Here is a 16,059-nt window from a genome sequence, read left to right as displayed (position 1 = left end):
TGTATATATATATATATATATATATATATATATATATATATATATATATATATATATATATATATATAAGTCTGTAGTACACGGTTGCATCTAGTCCCAATATAGTTATATTACATATTTCAGTGCCAAAAAACATAGCAACACCGACTTAATAAACCAGAGAAATCGCCACTTTTGTTCGATGGGTCAACACCGTACAGTGTCAATCTCTGCGCCACTGTGTGTGTTAAGTATTTTTGGTCGATGGTCGAATAGAGCGGGGCTTTCGCGAGCGGCTTATTTTAAGCGGCGTGCCGTCACCGATTTCGTTCGTTTTTCTCTTTTCGAATGTATCGCGTTTAAAAGTGATTCGCCCGGAGCTGCTCTGGATTCCGTTTCGTCGCTCACGCAGCTCGGTCGCGTCGAGTATGTTATTTCCGTTTGTCCTTTTCCTTTTGTGAAGAACAGCCCGAGTGTATGCGTTACATCGCGGCATTAACCTCGCATAAAAACCGGTTGCGTATTTGTAGAACGTTCTCGTTTATAATTGAGAAATAAAAACACACGACACATAACTGATGCGAAGTTATCCTTCGGCTAAGAGTATCGGCTAGCGAGCTTCGGCGAGGCGGCGCGATTCGATCGATTGGATTAATTGCACTTTCAGTCGTATACGCGAAGTACGATTGGATTCGCTATGACAGAATGCCAATTAATCGATGTAGCTGAGAAGATCATCGTTTGCTGAATCTCCGTTTTATCACGTCGCGCGGACTTACCTGGAATCCAAATTAATCCCGACCTATATCTGACGGCATACGTTCTCGCGAGTATAATCCGATTAAATGTTGTACCACACTGCATTGAGTACGCGGAACTATTCGTTTTCGCCAGAAGTTGGCGAGAAGTAATGCTAACAGGACTCCCTCGCGCGGATCGCACAGCAAAAGATCGGAGAACGCGTTCCCAAACTCCCGGTATTTGTTCACACAGTAAAAGCGGTCAAATTTCCTGTTTGCACAGTTTGGAGCCCTCCGAAGTCTCGCCTAAGTCCTTTATGCCGAGTTTCATTTCTTTTACCATGGATATCTCATGAAGTTCGATGTTCCACGAAATCTCATTCAACGATGGGACTCGTTCACCGACATTTTCGCGTTCCGACCGTATTTCCCTTCTCGAGTTTCTCTTTGTAGAAAAGCAACCGAAAAGAAATTAATTATATCCTGTTTAACACGGATGTTTCTCTCATAAGTCGCTGAAGCCCGATGTTATCTCGTTACATCGTAATCCGTAGATTACCCCCGTTGAATTAAATGATAAGCTACGACGACACGTATCTAATTATCTCCAAATTATCTGTCGAGAAACACCGTGCAGAAAGCAGCCAAGTCAAAGACTATAAAGTCTTTGAAATCATAGCCTCTCTTGCAAAACGCTCTCAAAGATGCTTCTTCCAGGACGGCGTGACACCGATTCTGAGTCATTTACATTTAAAGGTTTAATGCGCTTTTAATATGCCCGCGATATCCCGCACAATTGCAGTCTTTCGCGTATTGTCTTTCCGTTTAGTGGTATGAGACAAAGCAATTACGCAGTCCGTATATACAATTCTATTAATCCCTTAGGGGAAGTAATTATCACGGGGAAACACAGTCTAGCTTCCAACTCGTGAGGTCGGAGTAAAGGGTAACTTTGAATTACTTTATGTGTATACGTTGTGTGTGTATATATATATGTGTGTGAGACAATGCAATGTTACTCTTGTTCATTTTTCAATGACGTAAGACGTTTCATTCCGCCGTGAACGAGTGGATACACATAATTTGACAGCGTTCCGGTAATTAATACGTCCTGTGATGATTATCGATCGCTATAACCATTATATCCGGCGTGTGTATACCTATGTGAACGTACACAGTGCGATTATATGTGCGATGGAATAATTATATCAAACACATTTCCATCTTTAGTGAAGTTAAATCGCGTATAATGCAAAGCAGCGCTTGCGCGCGAATATCAATTGACGAAGTTCCGATGGAGAAAGATTCGCTTGGCCGGGCGATATTAATTATAAGTCCGTGTCCTGACGTGAAGCGACGAGCGCGTTGCGATCGTTGCATCCTTTTTCGGCAGGACAAATAGATTCGCGTTGCTCCACAATTTCATATTTAATCGCGGAAAATTGACGTCGCGCCGTCAGCTTTTGATACCTTTTCGAAACCGAATGAAACGTAATTTATATAACAATGAATTCGACGCAGATATTGCGTACAAGCGACAGGATATTTGTGTCATATCCGCGACGCGTATTGCAAGCAGGGAATTCCGGAAATTATCATGCGCCAAGTGCACACACATCACACACATACTCACTCACTCACTCACTCAGTCATTCACGTAAATGTACGTACACACCGGTCGCGCCAGCGAGTCGTATCCGCGCGACAAAACCTGAATCAGCTAATCCTCAGTTAGCGATTTACAACGTTTTTTCTGGATCACGGCGGACCGTCCGTGTAACGTAAACAAAATAAAATTTCGTTAAACCGAGTTAACGATAGCCGCCTACCTGGGATGTCGGTGTACACCCGACGCCAAGTGCTTCGGCTTTGCAGACAGTGCACTCGATCCTCGCGCCGAAAGCTTTCGGATTCCACTGGTCGCGGATTACACATACCAGCGATGCCACGTCGGCGTTACGCGAAAGAGCTCCGCTAAACACCGCCGTTACAGGTTACACGTTATGCACGTTATACGCCATTTTATTCCGCCGACATGTCAGCGCTTTCGATACCAGCCGCGAATGAACTTCTGCGGCGTATCCGCGGCGCTTTATAGAGCGATATTCGGCGTCGTGGCAAAATATTAGCGCGCGAAATGGTATTGCACGCCGGGTCAATGCACTTTTGGCACGACCGCGTACGGCCCCTGTGGGAGATCGTTATACCCGCATAGCACATATACGTACGTATATACGCGCGAAGAGAGAGGGGGGAGGAGAAAGAGAGAGAGAGAGAGAGAGAGAGAAAGAGAGAGAGAGAGATAGAGAAAGACCGACGAGACTGACAATGAGTAAGTGCGCACCGCGTCTGGCGGCGGTGCAATGTTTGCTGCACATTTGTCGTGAGAGCGACATCGACACCATCTTACGTTGGCAATCTCGATGAAACGGGAACGGACTGTGCCTTATCTCCGCCGCTGGATTCTTCATTTTGCGCAACGAGTGTTTCGCCTCGCGCTGCCGGTGAAATCATTTAACTCTTCCGCGATTAATCCGCCTCCGCGTTCGAATCACGGACGATTGCCCCAATACTCGTGTATCGTCGCGCGCGAACGCGCGACAGCGCTTGTTAGTGACGTGCGAATACGATCGATATATATATATATATATATATATATATATATATATATATATATATTATACAAAACTATATATATGGATATATTAATGCACATGCTTTTGTCAAGTAATGCAGCATCAGACGCAGCAGATAGAATCCTTGCGACCAAACTACGAGAGGTCGGGACGCGTTCATCGATCATATTTAAATCGCGTTTGAACGAATCGAAAATTGCAGTTGGACAGTCGCGTCGGAGGGCGCAAAGCTAAATTTACGATATGTGCGTCACCGTCACCGTCTAATAAAAATGATAGGATAAATATTGTTGCACCCGTTTAAAAGCAAATATTCTACGCGCAACCATGACGCTATAGCGACTCGATCAGTTATTGGCGTCGATGCGAAACTCATGGGATAGCGTTTTTCGACGAGCTATTTCATCACAGTCGCGTGGTCGCTCAAAGCAAGCATTAATGCGAAAAAATGCGCGAACAAAAGTCGAGCCTTCATATCTGCAAACGAGAATGGAATAATCACTGCTTGAGCGGGTACTCGGTTCTCTCTCTCTTTCTGTTTTTTTTTTTTACCTCGACGTTGGTGCAGTCGTTCCTCAAATATTGCCCTATCGAGACTAAAGCCTAGCCTTTAAATTTCCTAGTCCGACAAATAAATTTTGAATAGGGGCTGTTCCAGTGCTTTCCGCTTGAGCAAAGTTAGCCGCCCGACCTATCTTCTGGATTTAAAATGAACATTCTCTTGACGCATTATATGCTTCAAAATTAGCATTTAAAAGTCAGCACGTTATAAATTGTACAAGAACATGGACGCTCACGTGTTTGCTGTGAAGAACATTTGCGCATTTTTATCTGCCAAAATTCTGAACAATGTTTGAGACATTTCTATATTCTCTGTGTACAATATTACGAGAGTATGAATGATAATGTAGTAATAACAGAATAACGAAATATAAGAGAGAATAGGTAAATTACTATTTTAGGTATACAGAAAGAGAGGAAAGAACGCGAATCGCGTCCTTTCTTCTTCCGATCATAAATTCTTTGACGAAGGTTTAAATGGACGTAATTGGATTTTTTCAAGAAAACGGCGGAGATTAATCAATCGACTGTGAAACGCGCATTTTTCTACGTCTTTGCGACGGGGCGGTGAGGGATCGATATTGAAATAATTACGGTCTCCTCGAGTTTGCTCTGGTCTGTTTGTTTCACAGAGGATGCAGTATCCACAATGCTTACAGAGCGTCGTGCTGAATTACTCGCTATATACGCGCGCCGATGGCCTGACCTCTCGATCACTTCTCATTTAAATGGAATCGATCGGTTGGCTCGCTCCGGGTACTTGATATTATTGTACAAGAGCGTCGTGAACTTTTTCTCTCTTTTAAAAATCCACCATTAACAGTACCGGTGATCCCTTTGTACTAGCAGCGTGCATTATTAACTCCGATGCGAATGATATTTTCATTAGTGCCATCCGAGCTCTCTTGAAAAAGTATATTTCTTTCAGCTGCGCCTCCCGAGCATTGTACGCAGAATTCAATAAATCTTCAGAAAACTCGTAACGCAAATATATAAAATGATATTTCTCCCGTACTTTCTTTATTATATTTGAAATATGAAAACGGATACTTTACTGCCGACATTACGAGTATATCACGTGTTGTTAATATATCGAGAAGTCTTCGTCTCGTCGACGAAAGAGAGAGAAACCTCTCTACCCCGCGTAATTCGTTACTTCATTATCGTCGGTATGCCACATTAGCACCGTAAAAATTTTATCAGCGACTAAAATTGCAAACTGTAGACAATAGTAAAGCAAGAACTATAATTTCGCACAGGCTACCCATAATTGCATAATATTTTTTGAATTCAGAGCTGTAACGGAGATTTCGCGCTGGAGTAATAATGAAATGTGCGTTTCGCAGTGTATGCTGACCGCGTACTGCCGCAGATATCCATTGTTCCAAAGAAACTCGCGATGCACCGAAGCCCGTTTGTGCCATTGGGGTCGATTGGAAAGCGCCCAGAAAATCCGATGCAACCTATCTTTATACAATACGACTGACAGAAACATGATTCATTGTTGATATCACGGAAATTGATGCTTTCTTTCCAATATTACGAGAATATGAAAATAATAATATATTAATACATAATATGTATAATATGTTTATATATAATGTAATAACGTATTATTACAAGAACGTAGTATTATGAACATTACGATTAATAGTATCTTTCAAATCATGCAATGTTAAACCGCGTAAAATAGCATGACTGAAAATTACAGGAACAAAATTAAAATTCTCTTTGCAATGGATTAATTTTTAATTGCTCGTAAAAATGAACATGGAAATTGGAATATTAATAAAAGATATAAGAGGGAGATGAACATTTTTTTTTTAATTTTTGTCGGTAACTTTGATGCCGTTTTGCGTAGAAGTTTCGTTTTAGTATGATTCCGCAAAAAAATCGCGTGAAATTACTGGCGATCCGTTCTTCATTCAAAAGTAATTGAAAAAAGATGATTGTTCTATCAAAACGCACCGATTTCTATTTTCGCACATTCGCCAGACGCGCCTTGCAACAATTAGCGCTGAGCGTCGCCGAAAATTCGGATAGACTGTCAGCAGAGTGATGATTTTAAATTCACGGCTTGTTCAGTTAACCAGCTGCACTTTCCGTTATTGTTGAGCTCGTTTATGAGCGGTCGCAATTTAGAGAGAAATTCACGCACATCCTGCTCTTCGTACGATCGTCTATTTGTCCTGCACGACACACTCGCCATTGACCATCCGTGGCGAACTGCGGACGACTGTGCGGCGAATTCCACCACGCCATTTACACCTCACCGTTTTAATCTATTCTTGTAAAGTTCGGTATTATTTCAACATTTGTTCGTACCGTGGCCAACTTTTGGCCGCGAATTTCCACGTGAATGTACGTCACAGAATTGCGCTCCATGGAACGCCAATGGTCAAGCGCAAACGGAACCAATGTGCTTGAAATTGCACATTGTGACTTTTTATCCCGTAAAAAGTCATAGTGTTTTGATCGTATAATAATAAGATTCCATGACTAATGGTGTTTTTCTACCGATTATTCCGTCCAAAATATAGATATCGTATATATTTCTTAATTTTTTATATTTCTATTAAAGAATATAAATTGTATAAATTTCCTTAACACACACGTCGCACACTAACATCATATACAGGGTGTAAAAAAATTAGACCGACAAACTTTGAGGGAAAATAGAAGACATAAAAACAAACATATTTTGTTAATAATGTTTTTCTCTTTGTTTTAATACTACAGGGTATAAAATAGGAATTTTATGATTTTAATAAAAAACAAACATATAAGTGGAAAAATTAAATTTATTTACACATATATATTTTAATTTTCAAAAAACAATGAACAAAAGGACGGAACAAAAATATGCAATTGATTAGCTCAATTTATAATAAATGTTTTTATCGGGGCATTTGAAAACTCTCATTTATGAGACATCTATTGAAACAGAAGCAGAACTGGTAGCCCGAATTACTGCTGCAGCATATCAGGTTCAGAATATTCCTGCAGTCTTCGAGCGTGTGAGACAATCAATGTTTCGATGATGTCATCTTTGTGTTGAAGCAAATGGAGGAATTTTTGAACATTTATTATAAATTGAGCTAATCAATTGCGCATTTTTGTTCCGCTATTTTGTTCATTGTTTTTTGAAGATTAAAATATATATGTGTAATTGAAATAAATTTAATTTTTCTACTTATATGTTTGTTTTTTATTAAAATCATAAAATTCCTATTTTGTACCCTGTAGTATTAAAACGAAGCGTCGTAGAGAAAAATATTATTAACAAAATATATTTGTTTTTATGTCCTCTATTTCCCTTCAAATTTGTCTAAATTTGTTCAAAGTCGGTCTAATTTTTTTACACTCTGTATATGTAACACAATGCGACTTCTTTTCAGAGACCAGTGTCACTTTCACACTACGTGTGAAAACAAACTTTTTTTTCTGGCCACATTATCAAACTGAATCCGTTTTACGCAATTACATAAAAACAAAAGACGAGGTGATGTACGTGGAGAGTCCTTCAAATAAATTATGATAGCGAACGTGTTAATGAAAGCTATGTGAAAGAAGGAAATGGGAATAATTGAGAGCAACCGTCAAGTCTATTTGCATATTAGTTTTCGATGCACATTAAAATATTTTCCGTCATCTCGTTCGCTCGCATTGTGCCTTTTTCTATCTTTAATCTATCAAATTTAGCTTTATCGTAATATCGCTCCTCATTAATTTCCCCCATATCCAATACCGTCGAACCGATCGTATCCACTCAAAACTTATTTTATTGCAAAAACAGCGACGAGGGCTAGCTCGGTGACGTGATACCGGCAGACACTCGACTCTCTCTCTTTCTCTCTCTCTCTCGCTCGTTCGCTCACTATTTCGTCCCCGAACAACTCTGTCGGCTAGCCGAGAAAAATGTCCATACTCATCGATCATCGTTGAATAACGGCGTTTGCATCAAGTACGTCTCTTCACGTTATGGGATGCCGCGAGGTTTGGTCAATAACCGCTCTTCTGTAACTCGACAAGTCGTCGAGTCACTGCGCTCTCGCAACTTTTGCGAGCACGGGCAACGAGAAATTTATCTCGGAATCGCTACGTCTCGCTTAACGGTACTCGTGTCATGTCGCGAGCTGTTAGGATGCGTGGAAATCCGCAATAACCCTTCGACTCGGTAGCTCGAAGCGTCCACGACAGAGGAACTTTTCCACTCTAAGTTGCCGGTTAAGCGCTACTCGAGAGTCGCGGTGGCGTCGGGCAAATACGAAGACCGCCAGAGTGTCACAAACCCTGCCGGAGTAGTGTAAGTTAGCGGTGCGAACGTGGCTTCCCCTCCGTTAAGGGATGAATGGTGGACTCGCGATGGTGGAAACGACGCTTGTGATCGATAACGTGGTTCCGATGACGCGGATGACGCGCTGAAAGAAAAGTTATATTCCGCGGCGCGTCGTGGTACGCCTTATCGGTTGATCGCAATCGAGGCCGAAACACATCCTGTTGTCACATGCAAAGCAATTACTGCGATTGTCATCGTTTTCACGCCGGCAGGGGCGGAGAAGGGACGTTCGAGAAATAATACCGTTTACATTAAATCGTCATGTCTTAATTTCTTCGCGCATCGACGCATCTTTCTGCGCTAATGAATAATGAGGTTAACATTGTTCGTTCGGAAACGCTCGTTTGAGTCGACTAATTGATAATTAGGTTTGCAGTTCTTTTAACACTAAAACGAGAGAGTTGGCGGGCACTCGAAGGAATAATTTTCCATTTTCTTCTGAAAGCGGTGAAAGAGAAAGAGGGAAGGAGAGAATTTTTTCATTCCTTTCCCTTTTTTTTTCTCAGACAATGCAAATTATTTTTTCCTACGACCCGCGTCGTTAATATTAATTATTTAAATGACACACTTCGTGGCTAATTAAAATACACTTAAGGGACGAAGGAACCGTTTCACAGCAGCGTTATATGTTTAAAGCCGACTTCTCTCGTGAGAAGCGGCAGATTTAATTGGAGTCTGGTGTACCGTGCGTATTTCACTGCGACGTTAACGTAATGTCTGCATAGGAAACGGACAATTAAATTTGATTAAGCTTCACGCGTTTCACAACGACTCGCTAGGGCATGCGTCCCTAAGCCAAAAATTGTATGCGATCTTTTTTCTAGGTCCGCGCGGTAGTTATTATTCGGACGCACATATATCACTTCGCGAGCATTTTTTTCCGTGTGGTTATATGGCCGTATCACACCTCTCTCGATACTGCTATTATATATTTTATATACACAGGTATATTGTATGCGTGCATGTGTCTATGAAGCGGGACGAGCTCGCGGTGGTGCACGATTGGCAACTGGCAATATTCGCTGGCATGCTATCGCTTCTATGTACGTGCGTACACACACATACACACACAAGCACGCAGATATAAATCGTGAAGTACTTAAAGTTCAAAACTGCAATATCGATCGTTTCACGGAAGAGGAAAATGTAAAACAAGACTCTTCAGAACGTTTTACGCAGCTCATTCTCGCTCTTTCCATTTAAAATTTTTTTTCTCTCGCTATCTCTCATTACTGAGTCATTACACAATGGTCGCACAAGTAGAGATCCAATGAATAAGAAATGACATTTAGTCGTGTTCCTGAAACCTACTGCAGCTTATAATGCATTATTATAAAATTATATACGACCATTTTCGTTTAAAGAAATGAAAGAAAGTAGTTATTGAAAAATAAATGATTTTCCTCCAAATTGTATCAGTCGCTCGTAATATCGAGCGAACAAAATTGACGTATATCAAATTAAATATATATTACGTTACAGAATTTTTAATTATTTAAAGATGTTATTGAAAATTCAGCATCGTGAATAATCCAATTATTCTCGATAACGTTTGAGACGTGTAGCTATATCTGGGATGTTGTCGATTGGATTAATTACTTTATCAACAGCCATTTTGCGTCAGAGACAAAAATCGCCAATTTTTACCTGCTAAATTTCGATATAGCAAGCAAAATTCCATTGGTAACTCTCTTAGAGAGACTCATGACAATGAATTTTTATATATTTTCCTTCAAGATTAGTATTATTTTTATATTTAGCAAATCTTTGTAGAAATATGCTAATATTGCTTTGTTGGAATCAACATTTTGATAATAAAACCACTCTATTAGAATCACTTAGAACCTATTAGAACCTCATTACTGCGGGAATTGTTTTATCTCCCTATTAGTATAGTTTATTGAAGGAAAACAGGTTCCCTGTGTGAATTTGCTTCAATTTAGCTGGAAACTTAAAAGAAGATGGCGTTTTATTTTAAATATGTTGTTTTTCTTAACTATGCTTTAAGTATTGTTAGCAGCGTTGTTTTACAACGCAATTTAGGATGGCAATATGTCGCTCATAAGTGTGTTAATAGAGGTGATTATTTCTGTCATGTTTATGGTAAATTTAAACAAAAGTACAAATTAATTTTTCTGACCCCTAAACCATATGTATTATACTTTGAATGTAAAGTAGGAGATGATGATAATATTTAGGCCCCTTATATTTGTGCTAGATTATATATAATGTAAAACTGTCCTTTTTTCTTAAAAACTGTTACGAATCAAACTTTTTTATTGTGCTTTTCTTGTTATGGATGTTCGAATTATGCGAAAAATATACCACAAGTGCTCGATGCAAAAGAAAAAATAAAAAATTGTCGCTTAGTGTTGTGTTAAAGCTATCATTAAATGTCGGTACGAATTGTATTTGTGAATCATATCGTGAGGGAGAGTCACGTAGCAGACTTATTCTCCATTTCCACCTCTGTATGTGTAGTGAGCATTAGAGAGCAGCCGGTAGAAAAGTGAGAGCTCAGACCGTGGAAAAAGCTTCCTCGCTGAGTAGAAGCTATTCTGTGCTGGTTACCATCCGTTCTTTTAATCCCGGATATGCTTATCTTTCGCCGAGAAACCGCTCTGACTCTCAATCCTCGTGTGACATATTTAATACATTACACGTATTTCATGCGCAACTGCAAAATTAGAATGATCGCAAATGCAAAATTAGAAGTATTAACTTTCCACTGATATTCGTCCTTAATTTTCGCGGCAAATTGCGCGAATATACGCGAATCATGGAAGACGTAAAAGTAAGGATTTCCATCAAAATTTAACTATCGCAGGGGAATAATTGCGAGCTAGAATATCCCGTATTACGTAATCAGTAGCTTCGCCAAATGTATTTCAAGATTTTGCGGTGGAACGCATTTTCGATGAAGCGAAAGGAATCGTTTTATCCTCCCATTCTCTGCCGACTGTTTCTGAAGATTAGAACAAGAGAGACTACTGAATGGTGACAATTTATTGGTAAAGAGAATGGAGAACGGAGAACGCGGAGTGAAAATTTGTCCAAGGTTGAACCGACGAGGAGAATCTCCGCATCGTGCCCATTTCCAATCGAGCTCGAGCACCCGCAGAGGTAACGCGCTACAGTCCACGATCGAGCTTTCCGTATTCATAGAAGTGCTCTCTTAATGTGCGCCGCCAGCGTTCATCAAAAATGCTATTAACAGAAGAAGATCAAACTCGCGAATGTTGATTTCGTCTGATGGTATTGCCGGTGCGCCGTAGAATATCTGAGAAAGCTCAGAGGTGCCAAATTTTGTGCCGCGGGGCACATCGCCGCGAAGCAACGAGTTACTTTGGGAATAGAAATCATCAATTTTTTATTAATTCTAACCTGCTGAATTTAAAGGCACAAAGTGGAACGTTCCATTGGCAACAGTTTTAGAGATGCTTGATATCGGATTTTCGAGGGGATTATCCGACAACAGTACTTAGTTGATCGTACAATCGCTAATGCAACATGACGATTCCTTCGCAACGTGCTTCGGTCGCATTGAATTTCTAATGTAAATTAGAGTTAAAGGAGACTGCACCTCAGGATACGTACCGCCTTGTTACTTGATATTAGATCGGTGTTTACAACGCTACGTCGTGACACATAAACAACTTGACGACTTGCTCTTCTGGGTTGCGCGTGAGAGACGTAACAACGGATGAGATACGACGATCCCCTACGGCTGTTATTTTCTCATTACTCGTATAACTAGAGGAATTTAATATATTAATCAATTAACACGTAGTAGTACGCTGTGTTCTCGACAAATATCACGAACAGGTCGCGTTACTGCCTCTGCATGTGAACAAATCGTCGGCGTTTCATGTAAACCACACGCAGTAAGACTGCGTTCGCTGCCGAACAAACGACAGGATATTCTCCGTGGTACTTATGCGATAACGATAATACAATGACAAATTGTTTTCTCGTACAATGCCAAGTTGTTCGCCTCTAATTAGCTCCAGTTTTTTCTGATCGGTTTGCTACTGTTTGTTCGCTCCTTCGATTATGTCAGTTGTACAAAGAAGAAATCAACCTACAATTTCGTGCATTTGTTTGCTATGCGTTACCAGTCCACAGTAACGTCGCATCGTGTTCAGACCCGAGCGCCAAGGGGATGAACAGAAAGAGCTTGACATCTTCTGTCCTATTTCTTATCCTTCTTATGTTTGGTTATAGAGCTAGCTTTCTATCTTCTGTCTCGCGATGTCCGCATTACTATCAAAACACGAACATAATTCGCTGTGTTTCTTTTAAAGCGATGGTCTTCCGTGCATTTTCTGACTTGATCTTGGTTTAAGCTGGCATCCAGGTTGCATAATATAATCTGTTCTTTAATAACGGAGTAAAAATACGTTTGGACGTGCGAAGAACTGTCACGAGCTATTCGCTGAAATTTCAGATTAAAACGGGCTCGGACGGATTTCGAGTCCATGTATAATAAATCACAGTTGTCAATACAAAACGCGTTGAAACTACCTACAATGTTTTTTCCTATGTGGTTATCAACGAAGAGAGCATGATCAATAGATATTCTGTTTTTATTGTTCGATTCGCTGTGATACCACCGACACTTTCGGAAAAAATCTATATTTCTGAATGGTTTAAAAACTTTTCTGCACAGATCTCTTTCGATAAATATCGCAAATGTGCAATACAATAGGAAAATAATATGACAAGTGCTGTATTTTACGGGAGTTTATTCCACTAGCGATTTGTGAAAGTTGATATTTACCTACATGATCGGAAATGTTGTGCAATTTTTATTCAGTTTTACGCTCATTTTGCAACAAACATTATTTGTATTTTTTAGTGGAATAATAAGTTATATTATGTGAATATTACCGAGAGTAAATTTATTCTTCGTTTACAGACTTCGCGGGCTTGTTAGCCAGACTTCCATATGCTTTCTTTTTAGATACAGCGAAACAACTTTTCTGTCTCGTTCGTGACTTTTTTGTTGGACAAAACTTTGCTGATGGAAATCAAGCATATTAATCACCACGGAACATGGCTATTCTGCTTGAACGTGTGCTGCCGTAATTACGTGTATAAAGTGAGAATTTTAGTGCAATGCAGGTAGAAATCGCGTTACGTTCTTGAGAACTCGGCTGTGTGTTTACAAATGTTAATTTCTCGAATCTCTTGCCGAGTTGATTCCGTTAATCCATTATAAGTTGGGCGAAATTTGTAAATAATCGATTCGGGCAATATTAGTGCGAGGTAACTCTCGTTAAGTAAGTCCTTCTCAGCTTGACTTTAGTCAGTAATTCCCAACTTCACTAATTAGTCGGTAATTTCGTGGAATTATTGCTTTATCGCATTTGCTCTACGTGCAAAAGTAATACGATAATAAAATATCGCGCTGAAGTTTGTACTGAACTAAAATGGACTATAGCGCCAAGTAAAAGCCGCGAATCCAGAAAGAGCTCGCGATGGCGAAATCTTTTTCTCCATGATATAATAGTTGATCTGTTCTCCTTTTAAACATTCTATATTGCATAAAATTGGAACATATTGAGGATGTATTTGATGTTTAATACATAAAAGAAAAGAGGAAAAAGGAAAATAGGCAAGATCTATATATATATATATATATATATATATATATATATATATATATATATATATATATATATATATATATATATATATATATATATATATATATATATATATATATATATATATATATATATATATATATATATATATATATATATATATATATATATATATGTATATATAGGGAGCGGCGTTAAAAGAAACAAAATTTCTTATTTCTCGCTTTCAACCCTAAATAACTTCCCCAGTCAGAAAATCAGAATCCCCAATCGCGAAAATAAAGGCGGTTCTTTTGAATGAAATTGAGCAACATGTTGGGGGAAAATATATTTTATTTATTAATGTGCATTTGGATGGAATATTTCATAATAACAAAGAAACCATTCAATGCTCGCTCACGTTAATGGTTAATGGAAAAGCTGGAATGCGTGGTAAAATTTTACTGCGCACCGTATAATGCAAAGCACGTTGCAGAAAATGCACCCTGCGTTTAAAAGGTTAATAGCCATTTAATTTTGATCGCAACGCTGTCCGAGATTAACGTAAAAGTATCGGAATTGGGATTGTGAACCTACGTTAAATCGGTTCGTTAACTCGACCGTGAAACGTACGAAACTCAAGTTTGCTCCGGAAACGCATTTTCCCCTCTATTATCATCGGAATTGTTTTGCCGGTTGGCCTGTGCTTTGGTACATAAATAGACCACGCCAGAACTGTTGTTTCCATCTGCAGATTCGTTGATCCATTTGCAGTTGATATTTTTTCATAAACGTTCGATCGAATGTAATCTCATCCCGCAATCATTCACTCCCAACGATAAATCTTTCGGCAGTATGCTGAATATTATGCTGGAGCACGGCGATCATACAACGCAGAAGCAATTTCTGCAGCTATTAGTTCCATCAGCAAATTTTTCCAGGTGCTCGTACCTCATAGGGATCTATATCCATGTTAAATTTGCCGATGAATTTTAGCGCGCTTCGCGCATAGGATGTTACATATGCGTTATTTTTCACGAACGAATTCGGGATCGACGTGAAACCCCTCCATTTCCAATCGTTTATACGGAAATATTCGTAGCCGGGTATATTCCCTGCTCAGAGGCGAATCCGATTCCAAAAACGTAGGGGAAACTGTCGTTCGAATTAAGGGCACGAACCGCGGGATACGCTACATGTCTCGTGTCGGAAGCGACGTCACCGGACCGGCGTAATGCTATATCTCGCCACGGAGGAATGACAGCGCAGCGGTTAGAAAGGATACGGGAAAAGTCCAGAGCCACATCGCCGCAGGTTGGGTAGCCCGAGAGAGAGCTGCTGCGATATATCAAATTTCTTCCGCAGATCGGCTACGCATATGATGCGTGAAGCCGTAACGGTGCGCACACGTTACACCGCACGCGAACAGGAGAGGTCGGATATGCGGCGACTAGTTTACTCGTGGGAACACAGGGAGCAGAAGCCGAATGCCATTTGCCGGTGGAGACATCGCTTTATTTCGGAGTCAACCGGCAGATATTGCCCCGCCGTTTACCGCCGATGAACCGCCATTAAAGAGCGGAACGATATTTCGGCTCCCAGACCGAGAGCCAGTATCCTTGTTTTAATATCCTCGTACTATGTTTCTCACGCTTGGCACTTCCCGCTCGTTGGAGATACCTATCCCTTTATGGGCGATATAAAAGGGCACTGATACCGACTCGGAATCTAATAACGCGTTAATCCGAGCGTTTAATCTGGCCGCATCTATTACCTCTTCCTACGACAGCGGAAGTTCTCGTTCAAGTCACATATTGCTTTTAAACGGAAACGAAGAGGGATTTGTACGTGTTACTGCAAATTGCACAAATTCGTGTCTCTACCCTTATAGAAATATCATACTAAGAATCATTGATAATTACTTATTATCCAGTATTTTTAATACTGAAAATAAGTAATTATCAATGATTCTTAGTATGATATTTCTATAAGGGTTGCGGTTCCGTTGTGAAACTAGACGCGGCTATAAGATTTGCAAAATCCTCAAAAAAGATGTAAACTCTACCTATGTATATTAAATGACGTGACGGATAAGTTGGTAAAACTTGAAAGAATGTCTGAGACACTTATATTGATACGTGTTTTTTTAATATTGCCCAAAGAAGATTTTGTGTAATGCATATAGAAATACGTATATTATTAGGTTATTTTATTCA

At 39.8% G+C, this 16,059-nt stretch overlaps 2 protein-coding genes across 7 annotated transcripts in view; one reads left to right on the top strand and one right to left on the bottom strand.

Moving 5' to 3' along the window:
* The window catches only part of LOC116850916 (neuropeptide CCHamide-1 receptor-like), a 244,077-nt gene that overhangs the window by 51,273 nt on the left and 176,745 nt on the right, over positions 1 to 16,059 (top strand). The gene's annotated exons all lie outside the window — the stretch shown is intronic.
* The window catches only part of LOC116850913 (hemicentin-1), a 178,318-nt gene that overhangs the window by 89,791 nt on the left and 72,468 nt on the right, over positions 1 to 16,059 (bottom strand). Inside the window, exon 1 of one of the 2 annotated variants that reach the window (XM_032829743.1) lies at positions 2,549 to 3,109. The exons of the other annotated variant lie outside the window; for it this stretch is intronic. Coding sequence (XP_032685634.1) covers positions 2,549 to 2,654 — 106 coding nt within the window. The 5' untranslated portion in view covers positions 2,655 to 3,109. Of the gene's footprint in view, positions 1 to 2,548; positions 3,110 to 16,059 lie in introns of those variants that run through there. 2 annotated transcript variants of the gene reach the window in all.

Source organism: Odontomachus brunneus, unplaced genomic scaffold (assembly GCF_010583005.1).
Source record: "Odontomachus brunneus isolate Ranch 3 - 2012 unplaced genomic scaffold, Obru_v1 Obru_scaffold_160, whole genome shotgun sequence".
NCBI lineage: Eukaryota > Metazoa > Arthropoda > Insecta > Hymenoptera > Formicidae > Odontomachus > Odontomachus brunneus.
Note: the sequence above shows the minus strand (reverse complement) of the source record. Positions and strands in the feature narration are given on the sequence as shown.